Raw genomic sequence first — 13,734 nt, forward strand, 5'->3', positions numbered from 1 at the left:
CCGAGCCGCGGCCCGCACGCCCCCCGCACACAGGCAGGCAGCCCCGCACACCACCTGCGGGCCACCGGCGCGGCCGCTTTCGCCTTTTCTTTTTGAAAATTACTTTAAGTGTGTGGGTCTTTCCTCCCCCCCCTCCTCCCCGTTAAAGAAAAAGGAGGGGGAAGGGAAGGGGGAAAAAGTATTTTTTCGCCCCTTGGGCTGATTTCCGTTGCCCACTCGCATCTGCCGTGGACGGTGGGGAGATTTTTTTTCTTTTCTTTTTCAAGATATTTTCGTAGCCTGGCAGGGTTGATTTCCTCCCCCCCCCCTTTCCCCTCGGTCACCCCCAAACTACACGCTCGCTTTGGAAACAAATCAGTAATTATTGGATGTGTGTGTGGTTTGGGTTTTTTTTTTAATATAGAAAAAAATATTTCGGGAAGGGGGGAATTCTCGTGGCAAAGGAAAAAGTGATAAAGAAAAAGAACCATCCAGATGCTTCTCTTTTTATTAGTCTTTTTTTTCCCTTCCCTCTGCGACTTCACTATGTGAGTTTTTATTGACGAGGACCTAGGAACGGATCTCCCCCCCCACCATCGCGCTTCTGACGGCTGTTGCCACATTGTCCTGAATTCTATATCATTTTTAACTTTCCCCTTGTTCTTTTTTATTTCCTTTTTCTTTTTTTCCCCCCTTCCTCTTTTTTTCCCCTCTCTCCCCACCCCCCCACGATTAGAGGTTGGGGGTGGGGGGCGAAGGCTGGGAAAGTTTGGTGCCGCGGCCGCGGTGCAGAGCGTGGAGCCCCGGGCCGCCGCGAGCCCCCCGCGCGCGCGAGCGCTAGTAGGAGCCGGAGCGCGGAGCGAGGAGCGCGGAGCGAGGGCGCGAGGGAGGCCGAGCGGAGGAGGGCGCGAGGCGCCGCGGCGCGAGGGGCGCGCGGCCACGAGGAAGTGTAGTTTCTTTCAGGGCTGAATTGAAACAACTTCAGCTGTTTGCTTTTAGGATGTCTCGCCGCAAGCAAGCGAAACCGAGATCCCTCAAAGGTAAGGAGGATTCCCCCCCCCCCGCATCACCACATACACACACACACACACACACACACACCCCACCCCACCCCGCCTTCCCCATCCGTGAGTGCCACTGTGGGTAGCGGAGCGAGGGCTGCGTGGCCGCCGGGCGTGTGCGCGCCTGAGTGTGAGTGTGAGTGCGGGGGCGCGCGCGCTCCCCTCCCGTGTAGCCCCCAGGTGGAGTGTGTGTGTGTGTGTGTGTGTGTGTGTGTGTGTGGTGGGGGGGTGAAGACGGGGAGGAGGATCCCCAAATGGGGCGGCGGTAGACAGTAGGTGAGAAAAGCTAACAAAAACAGAAAAGAAAGAAAAGAGAAAAAAAAAGAAAGAAAGAAAACGCAGTCGTCCGGAGGGGGAGGAAACGCCCCCCCCCGCCCCGTCTGCGATCCACATCTGGGCTGCAGGGAAAACTTTCTGATGTGTGTTTTCGCCAAGAATAAATATGCCAAACTGTGCGGTGCGGCTGCTTCTGTGTTCTTCTCCATTTCTTCTTTTCTTTCGTTTGAAGAAGTAAAAAGTCATCTCCTGGAGGAGGAGGGGGAGCAGTCCTGGCTCGCGAAAAAAAGAAACGTGGCCAAGGTCCTGGCCACACCAGGGCGAGGACACAGGGCCGCCGCCGCCTCCCACCCGCGCTCCTCTCGCTCGGGTTCTTCTCCGCGCGCTCGCGGCCGCTTGTAAACAAACCGGGGCTGGTGGCCGCGGGCGGCGGGACCCCGGCGGGGCCCCGCAGGACCCCTTTTGGCCATTTCCAAGAAAGTTGACTGCCCCCTTACCACCACCACCACCACCACCTCCTCCTCCTCCTCCTCCTCCTCCTCCTCCTGTGTCCCTTGCTGTCCTTTGCTTGTCGTGCAGGGGTCGGGCTGGGCTCCCCATTGCAGAGGGAACTGTGTGTGTGTGTGTGTGTGTATACATGGTTTGGGGGTACACTAGCTAGCCGCGGCGGCGGAGGAGGGGGGACATGGGACACTGAAGTTATTGATCCTGGTGGCTGTGTTGGAATGTGGCGAGGAGAGTCACGTGGTGGCCTCCTCCTCCTCCTCCTCCCCCCCTCCCCCTCCTCCCCCTCCTCCTCCCCCTCCATCCTCCCCATCCACCTTCTCCAGCCTCCTCTCGGGGAAATCGGGGGCGGGAGGCCGTGGGGGAGTCGGGGTGGGGGGACTGGCGCTGCGAAGCCGACAGCCCGGAGGGGGAATGGGAGCGCGCGGGGGACCGGAGGAGGTGCGGGCAGACTGGACAAGGAGCCCGGCGGGGGAGATGGGAGAGCAAGGGGGCCACAGCTCTAGGTGGCCCAGGCCCTACGACCTCCTAAAGAGGAGGACAAAGGGCTGCTAGTGTGCCCGCGGGGGCCAGCAGGGTCCAGCGGGGGACCGTACGGCCCGGCCCCGCCCTCTGCTCCCCGGGGCGCAGCATCCTCTTCCTCTTGGGCTGTTGGACCCGGGCTCCCGGTGGCCTGGGTTCCTGCCACCGGCTCTGGCGACTCCGCCACGGGCTCGGAGGCAAGGAGGGCGGGCAGAGCCCAGCGCCTGAAGCCTTCAGGCCGTGGCCAATGTGTATTTAGGAAGTCGATTAACGGAGCTCTCTCACCGCACACACAAAGCCCTTTCTTCTTCTGGGAAGGGACGGGGTGGGGGAGGGCCTCCCAGCCCCGATCGCTGGCCTTTTTTTTCCCTTTAATTTATTTTTATTTTTTCCCCTGAAGCGCAGAGAAGTTTTGAGTTTGGAAACCAAGTGACATGTATCTTGACACAGTTTGGGGGCTGGTTTACATTCACGTGGGCCACATTTCCCCCCCACCCCACCCAGAGGACACTTTGACCCCGGGGCCTGAAAGATGAAAGTGTGGATGGAGAGCATGGCCTGCGTGGTGTCAGGGTAACCCTGGATCGGCGCTCGCTCGGGGAAACTTGCTGCGAGCCTCCGCTGCCTAGAAAGTAAAGCAGAGAAGGGCCAGGAGAAACGTCTTCCTCCTTACTGGTCCACAGCAACATGAGTTAAATGTGGGTAGAGCTAGGGGGTCAGCCTACTTTCCGAGGCTCCGAGAAAAGACTCCTGACAGCTCCTTGCAGGAATACGAGGAGTTTTTTGTTTTGATTTTTTGAAAAGTTTATTAAAGTTTGCACCATGGGTCGTTTTACTCATCCATAGCTTCTGGCGTTCGGTGTTCGTCTTGCATTTTTTTGGAATGAATTTACAGTGAAAGTTGTGTTGATTGGGAATGCAAGTGTGCCTTCCCTCTGCTTCCTAAAGAGGATATCTTCTCGGGCACCTCGGACCTTGGATGGACAATGAAGGGAAGCCATCAGTTGACAGTATTTGCTGGGCAGCCTTAGATAAGCCAAGCTCTGAAATACCTGGGACCCAGGTTATTAAGTAGGTGGGGCGGGGGAGAGGGGGAGAGGCACGTGAAAATGAATGAACCAGGGCGTTTTATTCTTTTGTCTTCTTGTCAGGTTGCAAAATTATACAAGTGTATGCACAAAGCCATTGCCTCTGTTTCAATTGCTAGGTTCTAAATAAATTGTGCATTAGAAACAAAGGTTTCGCTTCCATTTTTCTGGGCTTGAGTAGGATGTTTTTCTCCATTGGGTTTCTTGGTATGGCCTCAGGTAGGCAGACTGGGCTTTGGGGGTGAGAAACTGAAGAGTGCAATAAAAATAGTACACTCCTCACTGAAGAGTGGCTTGTTTGTCTTCAGAATATATATTTGCTTGGAAACCTACATATTAAGATGGGCAATGTCAACCGAAGAACTGTGACAATAGTAGTGGTTTTGGAGAGGTGCAAAGGCATTTTGTAGGTTTCTTGTTAAAATATCTGGCCCTTGCTTGAGTATTTTGATTTTTCCTTGTTTTCTCTTGGACGGATCTCCTTTTTTTTTTTTCTCTCCCCCTGTCCAGAATGTGTCTTAGGATGTGCTGTGAGTATATTGATTGTATCTACTGTGTTGTTCACAAGATCACACGTGGGTCCTAGAAAAATTGAAGAGGAATTATTATGACAGATAGTCTGGCGTTAGTAGTCACAGGCCATGGTCAGCACTGGGCTGTTAGCAGGTATAAAATGGCAGTACTGATTTCAGTCTCTTAGTTTGTGAAGTGATTAGGAGTTTTTGTCATTCAAAGGTAAAGATCCTGATTTTATTCAATGAGTGACTCCACCAAAACCATGCAGAGCCCACTTTTAACCACCTTGAGTGGCAGGGGACTGGGGGGAGGGAGGGAGGTAGTGGTGACATAGTCTTAAACGTGAAGTCCTGCATCCACTTTCCAACTTGTTTCTTATATACATGTTATTTCTTTAACAAACAAGGTTTAAATGATACTCCGAATAAAGCCACCACTTTTCATATAATTCAAAACTTGTATCCCAGGAGAATAGGTTACATGTGGCAGATGAAGACATCTAAACAAAATAACCCCTAAGTCTGAAGTTTCAATTTTTTTAACCAAATACTTTTTTTTTAATTGTGGCATGATAGATAGGAAATTTCTATTAACAGATGAGTTTATGCTGTGAATTCTCATACATTTTAGTACTTCCAATGAGCATTAGAACTATCTAGAAATTATGCAGCTTTTCCTTTGTAGCAAAGTTTAGGGTCATTGTCCTAACAGACCTCCTCCTGAAGGTGAGCATCCCATTTTTGAGTGCAGAGAAGGCTGTGTTATTTGAGCTTTCTAAGTAAATTAAAACTGTTTAACATTTTAAAAAAAGAACTTTTTTTTTGTATTTGTGCAAGCTGCGAAGTATATTTTGAAACAGAGAACTCCCTTATCCTTCCTGTCACTCAAAACTCTGGCATGAAAATCTCATCAGCCAACAGAAAAGGTTGGGAACTTCTGTTCTTCTGCTGCACATAGTCAAAATAACCCTGTGATAAATGCAGCGGAGAAGTGCAGCCAGTATTTAGAGGCATGGGTAGTGAGACAATTAAATGATTCCCCCTTCCTACCTTATTTGTATTATTTAGTTATTTGTCTCAATTCCTGAGAGTAGACAATGGTATTTGAGTAGATTACCTGACTGGAAATAGTTCTGCTGTCAGCTTATTTTTAGAGGCAGCACATCAGTAGCATCAAATTGGTCAATTGTGACCTATTTCTATTTTTCTTGCAGGCTCTTTATTCTATTTCTTGTGGTGCTTCTCTGATGGAAGTTTCCTGGCTTTTTACGTGATAACAAATAGTTTATTTTTTTTCTGGTTCAAGTTTACTCCAAAATGCACTATAAGAAGCAAAAAGAAAAAAAGAAGAAAGTGGTCCACAATATGAAGGTGTGATATATTTTGTAAGAGCCAAGTTGTAAAGCTGGGAAGGAGAGAGGGGAGTACTTAGTCACTTAAATGGCCAAGTTAAACACAAGATACAATTAGAATATCTGGACCCTTAGGTGTTCATAAACTCATACCAAGGGTCTCCAGAGAGGGACGGTAAGAACTGGGGAGAAAGAGAGCCCCCAAAGAGCCTGTTTAACTTGGCACATTTTGAAGTTATCACACTCTTGATGGACCGTTTTTTCCCCATTTACCTTTGATTATATTCTTTTTTTTTAAAAAGAGAAGCAATTTACTTAGAAATATAATGAAGTGGCAGAAACCCACCTCAAATTTTAAAGAAGAAATATAATTGATAGAATTTGAATGAAAATGCAGTGGATTTTAAGTTCCAACCCTTTTGAAAGTCCACTAGGCTACATGTATTCTCTAAGGGAAAAGGTGCAAAAAATTGTAGGTATTAAAAAAGTTACCACAAGTTAATGAAACATTGAACTCCCCCATTTGTATTTAAACTTCTGTTTTCTGTTCTTTTTCATAGTCAAAATATGTGTTTTTATGGGAAGACAAGAGAACAGATTCAATCAAAGAAAATATGGTTTCTTTATACTATATGTGCTTTAGTTCTCAAAAACACCATTTAGGTAGTGGAAATGATTCCATATTCAAAAAATAGCATTATGCTGAAAATTATTTTTGGTAGGTTAAACATGACTCCCTTTTGTTTAAAATAGGTCTTAACTCAAGGTAAGTTTCTTTTTAAAAGAAAGTATGAAGAAGATGTATGCTATATTTAAGTACATACGTGAGTGTATATACACATTACATATATTGATATTTCTTTCTATAATTATAACTGTTTCTGGTATGGCACACAGAAGCATATGCTTTTACCTTTACACTGGGTGCTAAAAAGCCTAAGGTTAGACACATTGCCCAAGTTTAGTGCTTGACATTCATGCCTCCTTTCAATAGTTATACTATTCACCCATCAACCAGTGACTATTTCTTCTCTCCACCACCACTAAATTATACTGACGAGATGTTGAAGTCATTAAATTGATTATAGTCCAATCAGTAGACAATCCGAAATAAACAAAAACAGCAATTACAGTTGGCAAGAATCCCATGAGTGCTAGCCGAAGATCCAGAACGGATGGTCCAGTGAGTCTTTTCCAAAATGCCGGTTTCATGATTTCAGTACTTCTGGCAGCATCTTCTTAAAGGGAGGGTACAGAAATTCACAAGATTCCACTTGGCCTTAAAAAACAAAAACATCTGTTTGATCCACGAGTGGATTTGTTGGCTTCTATTCATCCAGCCAGAAAGGGGCAAAAAAAATAGGATATTGAACATAAAAGCATACATGTAAAAATGAAATTACAAAGGGATTTGAGATTAGCAGCTTTTTATGCAGCAAGCTGTTAATATTTTTTTCTTTTTTGTCTTGCCAGAGTATTCCCATGTCCCTTGAAATCCGTTGTAGTTATTCTTATTGACAGCAGTGACGTCTCACAGTGATGACAGCATTTTCAACTTCTTGCTTCCAGTAATTATACTTAGTTCTTTTTACTTACTTATTTGGACCCGTGCAAGTTTTGTAGCATATTTGTAAGAGGTTTCTTTTTATCTTATGGGAACATTTTAAGATAGCTTCCCAACTCATTTAATTTTAAAGGAAGTTTGTGTGAGTTGGCTAGTTTGGTACAGCCTAGTAAAATACTTGTTGATGTAGTTTCTTGCTGGAGTTTTCATTTTGATGTAAGAGCATGCAGTAAAGAGAAAGAAGATTTGATAGGAGTAAAGTGAAGGTCTCTGAAGACCAATTGGGAATTTTATGAAAGGTCTGTTTTTCCTATTAGTGTGTCATATTAATTGATCTGATAATTCACTTTGCTGGTTTAGTGTCATTAATTCTGTGACTATAGAAGATAGTCCCGGTGCCTGGATTTAAATAGACATCATGTTCAGTAGGGCTTGTTTGGTTGGTTATTTTTAGTACAGAGAAAATGATTTTAAGACTTGCACCATTTAGATCACATGTTAACAGCCTTATGGCTTGTTCAAAATGTGAATATTATCATTAAGTAATATGCTAAAGATTGTTATTGAATCAAGTGAGATTTTTATATATAGGCAGATAAGCCAAATCAACCCTCTAGTGAAGTATCTTCTCAGATGTATCTAACACTCCCCCATTGATTCCTGGTAGCTCTGTCAAAGACTAAAGTAGTTCATTAGGCTGCTGTTTGGTAGACCCACCCAACTTTCCCAATCCCATTTCAATTAAATCTGAGATTTATTCCTATGTTTTTGTTTGGGAATTATGTGGTGCACTGGCTATGGTTTCATGTGCCTTGTTTGTTATAATGAAAGTGTACCAGGCTGATTTAAAATATGTTCTAGAACAATGTTATTACAAAGCAATTAAAACTTAAACATTAAAGTTAACATTAGTAAATTTAAATAGCTCTGTTATAGTATTAATCAAATAGTGGAAGGAAAGCTTTTAAATGGTTTAAATAATTATGCAACTCTTGGCATAAAAGCCTGACACAAGATAAATCTTTGAAAACTAAGTAGAATCATGGTTTTTTTTTTTAATCTTTAATTTTAGGCAGCTTGGGCTTTTAGCATGCATCACATTCCACCTCTCGTACAAGTAATTATGCCAGTTTAGTAATTATTAGAGATGAAAGAAATTCAGTAAGATATGAATTCCTTATAACTTCAGTGTCTTCACTTTTAGCGGGGATAATGATCAAGCAGCAGTTACCCCGATGCCTGGGGACCCTGCCACAGCTAGGAGCACTGGGCTGATCTTGGGTATCATTATAGCTGCACACACCATAGTTAGCTTTTCTACTCTAGATGGCTCATAGCAGAGAATTATAATTTTGTAAAAAAACAAGATTCACGTAGAACTGTCTAGAAATTCCCCTTTCTAAGAAAAAAAATGTTTGCAATAAATACATACATTTAAAAATTATTTTAACCACCCTATATTTTAATTCCATGGCATAAAAATGCTTTGAAAAAAATCCTAAATATATATGTAAATTTCTCATTTGCATATGCATTCGTGTTGGGCATGTGTTCGTATTAAGTCTTATTTTCTAATGAAGATGATTTGGTTTGGAAAGTATATACTGTACTATTCATGCATGAGTATAAATCTCCCAAGCTGAGTAAGGCTGAGCAGCTGACATTCAGAATATGCATTTTCATAATTATGCATTTGGTTGGAATTACATTTTGGTGTTGTGATTATGATAACACATTTTTATATATCTGAAATGAAAACGTTTCAACCCCTCAGTTATTGCAAAACAGTGTGAGAGCTGGGCACTGTGACTGACTCTTATCATCACAGCTATTTGAGAAACAGAGATTAGGAAGATTGTGGTGTCAGGACAGCCCAGGCATATACTTCTGGAGACCCCATCTCAACCGATAAAAGTTGGGTGTGGTGGTGGACTGTGTAAGTGCAAAGCTCACAATCCAGGCCAGTGTGCACATAAATGTGAGCACTTACATAGAAGTAACCCATGTGCTGGTTGTCATGCCTGTAATCTTAGTTATTCAAGAGGCTGAGATCTGGTTTGAAGCCAGCCTGGGTAGAAAAGTCCCTGTGAGACTCTTACCTCTAACCATTCAAACACCTGAAATGATGCTGTGGCTCAAGTGGTAGAGTGCTAGTCTTGAGCATAAAGAGGCTCAGGTATAGCACCCAGACCCTGAAGTTCAAGCTCCACAATGGCAGGCAGGGCGGCGGGGGGCGGGGTGCATAACAAATGTATAAAGGCTGGGTGAGAAGCTCAAGAGGTAGATCGCCTGTCTAGCAAGTACAAGACCCTGAGTTCCAAACCCCAGGACTGTCCCCAAACTAAAAAGTACAATATGAAATGTGTACATGTGTACTCTAATGTGCTCTATAAAATATATTTTGTTTAGCAGATCCATGTGTCAATTTTATTAAAGCAAAACCAATTTCCCCACTCCAAATCAGTATCATTGTAAGGAATATAATCTCCTTTAGAAATTAAAATCACTGTCATAAAGTGTCATTTCATGATTTGTATTACCTTCTTTTCATTTTATTTTTGCTTTTTTCTCCCCAAAATGTTTTATCCCATCAGTGTACCATGGGGGATATATCAAGATGGAAACTTTGGAATACATGGTACACTTGTGAAAACTCATAGAGTGGTGAAAAGTTCATACACAGTGAGGGTTAAAGTGCTTTATTAGAAGTGTTCTATGGCCAGAACTCTTAACAAATATTGTGCTCTAAACTGTATCTTCACTGTTAAGTAATTTTCAGCCTTTCTTACATGTTCTTCCATAGCCCTTTTCTTCATAGTAGAATCAGATTAGATCCAGTAAAATACAATCAGATTAGATCCAACTAAATTGTAATGTTTTGGGTATATGTAAGTGTATTGTTTATCAGATAGATCATCAGTCTCATTAGCATTCATCCCAAGTACCACTCTACCAAGTGCTAATAAAGCCAAAACATTGGCAGGAAGGTGGTGCCATCTTGACTTAGCTAACTATCAGCTGATGTGTAGAGCCTGAACTTCCAATCTGTCCACATATAACACAAAAGGTTTTGCACACCTGAGGCCAGAGGAAAGAAGAACCAGATGCAGGGAATGCATACTAATTCTTAGAAAGAGGCAGTAATTAAAACACACACACACACACACACACACACACACACACACACACACACAGAGTGATGGTCAGAGCCTAGTAGAGAGGGGATTTCAGAGTAGAAGAGCTGAGGTGTGAGTGACATATAGCTACTTGTTTTGGTGAGCCAAAGAGTCTGTCCTCTTGGATTCAAATTTCTTTTAAGAACACGTGGGGGCTTGTTTCATCATTTTACATTTTCCCCACCCCATGCTTGCAGTATTTCATCCTGGGCACTGTGCTCAATTCTGAAGATTCACTTCAGAAGGAAACAAAAATAAGCCTTGCTCGCTCTTAGGAAGCTCAGAGTCTAGAAATCTGGCTGAGATTGTAAACACCTTCCAAAGATTTTTAATTGCTCCAAGATACATGGGTAGAGACGTGTATATGGTATACTAACTTTTTCTGCCAGTTGAAAATGTCCAAACAATGAGATAAAATGAGTTTCGAAAGTGTGTGTTTTGGCATTAAATGTTTGATGAGCTATACTTACTAATAATTGTAAGCTTGATTTTGTCTTATAGCCAGAAACCACTAAACATAATATAGAGAACTCTTTCAAGTCTTTTGGACTTCATTCATTGACACTACAATATCTTTGATCTGTCCTAAAATTTTTGGATAACATTTGTGATAGTAAAACTAATAGACTTTTTTAATTTTCAAGAATTTATTGGCATACTTCCTACATGATAATTAGAGGTTCTGAGAGTGTATATGAAGTTGATATATTTTTTTTAAAACAATAGCAAACTAAGCCAGGTACCGGATGCTCATGCTGTAATCTAAGCTACTCAGGAGGCTGACATCAGAGCATTAAATTCAAAGCCAGCCAGGGTAGGAATGTCCATGTAACTTTTATCTCCAGGTAACCACCAAAGGCTGGAAATGGAATTGTGGCTCAACTGATTGAGTGTCAGCCTTGACTGAAAAAGCTAAGGCCCTGAGTTCAAGCTCCAATAAAAATAACAAAAATAAAGTAAAACTAAATTTTACCTCTTGAGAAACCCCAGTATGCAAAAATAAGTTGGAACAAGTTCCAAGAAACTCATTACATTAAATATGCAGGCACAGAATACTAGCAGGGCAGAAAGATGTATTGAAAAATGCATGTTGTACAGGTTTGATTACTTTTCCCTGAGAGATAGGATGAATGCTTTGAGATAAACTTTTATGGAATCGTGGATTTTAAGTGTAAGTCTATTTAGGAATAATGACATTGGGTATCATGGTGGTCTTCATGGTCAAAGATGTCCACACTGGAGTGAATGGTGATGGTGGAATGTAACTGACCGAGGAAAAAGGTGATTTGCATGAAATCCCTTTTGCCTCCTCCAGCATCATATAGGTCATTTACATAAGTATTGCATCATTATACTAAATCTTTAATCTTCAAAATAAAATCATTATAAGATAATGGCACCCTTTTATAGCTCCTCTTATATGTAAGTCATTTTATACTGCCTGGTTTGCATATTTAAAACCCAGTATGAGTGTAAGGTGTTGTGGATGGGCTAAGGAGTGGCTGTGGTTTGCCTCTGTGCCCTAGCCTAGCCAGGGGAGTACTTAGAGAGTACTTAGCCAAGTGCTTGGCTTATATTTCAGTGCTAAATAATCTGTGGAACCAAAATCACTCACAGAGAAAATTCTAGTCCCCTTCTAGCTCCTACACATTCGAATTCTGATATTATGGAATTGTGATTCCTCCAAGTTAATAAATAATTCACATTGATGGCACAAGCATGTGGTTACATTGTACGACTCAAATCTCCAAAACACTAGTCAGATGGTCTGCATGTCCATCATGGCTTCTTGTCAAAGTAACCATTTAAGGATCTGATAGAAATTAAATATCTGATAGGACCCATATAGGATATACTGAGCCATTCCCAGGGCCTTGGCTTCCTTCCAGCCCTGAAGTTCCCACAGAGAAGTTTGTAGCTTCTGAATGAAGAGCCCGGGCCAGCAACTGGTTCATCACTCTGGGGTTGTTGTCTCACTGGGTGATATGTTAGCAGCAGCATCTGCTTTGGACTAGAAATCCTCTGTGTGTGTGTGTGTGTGTGTGTGTGTGTGTGTGTCCAGATTTGTACTGTCCTGTGTCTTAGGTGTATTTCAGCAGTGAGATATGTTTGAGCTCTCAGCAGTACACCCATTGGAACCCAGATCAAAGTGTATTGCTGTAAGGATGGCATTGTCATTGAGTCTGACTTCTATTGATTCATCATCTTCAGTTCGTGTCCATCCATTTGTCTAAATGCTGTGTGTTAGCCAGCCTTTGTATTGCTGTGATCAAATGCAAAATGAGAAGTCCGCTTAAGGGAGAAAAGATTTACTTTGAGTCAGGGATCTGGAGGTTTCTATCCATGGTTGCTTGGCCCAGTTTCTGGGGGCCTATGGCAAGAGAAAACTGGTAGGAAGTTATGGCAGTGTGAAACTCTTACTTCGAGGCACCAGGGAGGGATGGGAGGGGTGAGGCTTCATGTATTTTCCTAATGTTAAGTTTAGATTGTACTAGTTTTATAGAACAATATGTTGTCAATTCATGTAAGTATGAAAGTATGAAGTAAATACGAAGCTAACTTGTGTTCCAAGTCTGCCCATCTTTCATTTAAGGGCCTATTTTGCTGTTAAAATAAACTTCCTACAATGGTATTCATTGGGGTTTGTCATTACTTAGTTCTATTTATTCGTTTTTTAAATATGTTTTTAATTGTACAAATACTGTACAGAGGTGTTACAGTTACATGAGCAAGATAATGAGTACATTTCTTATCAAACATTGTTTCAACATATAATGTTTTAATTCTCACAGTGCTCTGTAAATGCTGGATAAACTCCCTTATTTTAGTATCCAAAGACAATTTAACAACTGTCCTATTTCATCATATAGATATGTAGGAAAATAGCCACTACCATAATATGTTTCTTCTTAGAATCTTTTCAGATTATTTGCACAGTATCCACATCAAGGACCTCAGTATATACTAAAATGGCAGTATATCACCAATCTGTTATACTCTTTTTTTTTTTTTTTGGTCGGCCATGGGCTTGAACTCTGGGCCTGGGCGCTGTCCCTCAGCTCTTCAGCTCAAGGCTAGCACTCTACCACTTGAGCCACAGCGCCACTACCAGTTTTCTGGTCATTAATTGGAGATAAGAGTCTCACGGACTTTCCTTGCCCAGGCTGGCTTTGAATCGCAATCCTCAGATCTCAGCCTCCTGAGTAGCTAGGATTACAGGTATGAGCCACCGGTGTCCAGCCTTCTGTCATACTCTTTAATTAAGCACTTACGTAGAAAAAAATGGTAGGAGATTATACAAACAGTAAGACACTTAACCAATGTTCTTTTTTTTTTTTTCATTTTCAACTCACATTTCCCGTGTGTGTGTGTGTGTGTGTGTGTGTGTGTGTGTGTGTGTTTTGTTTTGTTTGTTTGTTTCTGTTTGAGATAGTATTTTCCAGAAAGGAATAAAATTCTATGCAAAGTTGTCTGTGTTCCCGCCATCCACAGAATTCTCCAAGCCAGGTTAGAGTGAATGCATCAATATTCAGGACAGGCTAATGTGTTGCTCCATTGAACTGTTCTTTAAATATGTATTTTGCAGTTATTTAGAGAGGATATGGATAGCAAGTGGTAATGCATATTAGCAGCTACTTGTACTGTTCTTAAGTTACAACCTATGTGCAGTTTGTGTGTGTAGGTGTGTGTGTGTGTG

General features: G+C 42.4%; 1 protein-coding gene across 1 annotated transcript in view; it reads left to right on the plus strand.

The window, feature by feature from the left end:
• The window catches only part of Znf521 (zinc finger protein 521), a 287,726-nt gene that overhangs the window by 774 nt on the left and 273,218 nt on the right, over positions 1-13,734 (plus strand). Inside the window, exon 2 of the mRNA XM_013014942.1 lies at positions 979-1,019. Coding sequence (XP_012870396.1) covers positions 980-1,019 — 40 coding nt within the window. The 5' untranslated portion in view covers position 979. The remainder of the gene's footprint in view (positions 1-978; positions 1,020-13,734) is intronic.

This window comes from Dipodomys ordii, unplaced genomic scaffold, assembly GCF_000151885.1.
Source record: "Dipodomys ordii isolate 6190 unplaced genomic scaffold, Dord_2.0 Scaffold25, whole genome shotgun sequence".
NCBI classification, from domain to species: domain Eukaryota; kingdom Metazoa; phylum Chordata; class Mammalia; order Rodentia; family Heteromyidae; genus Dipodomys; species Dipodomys ordii.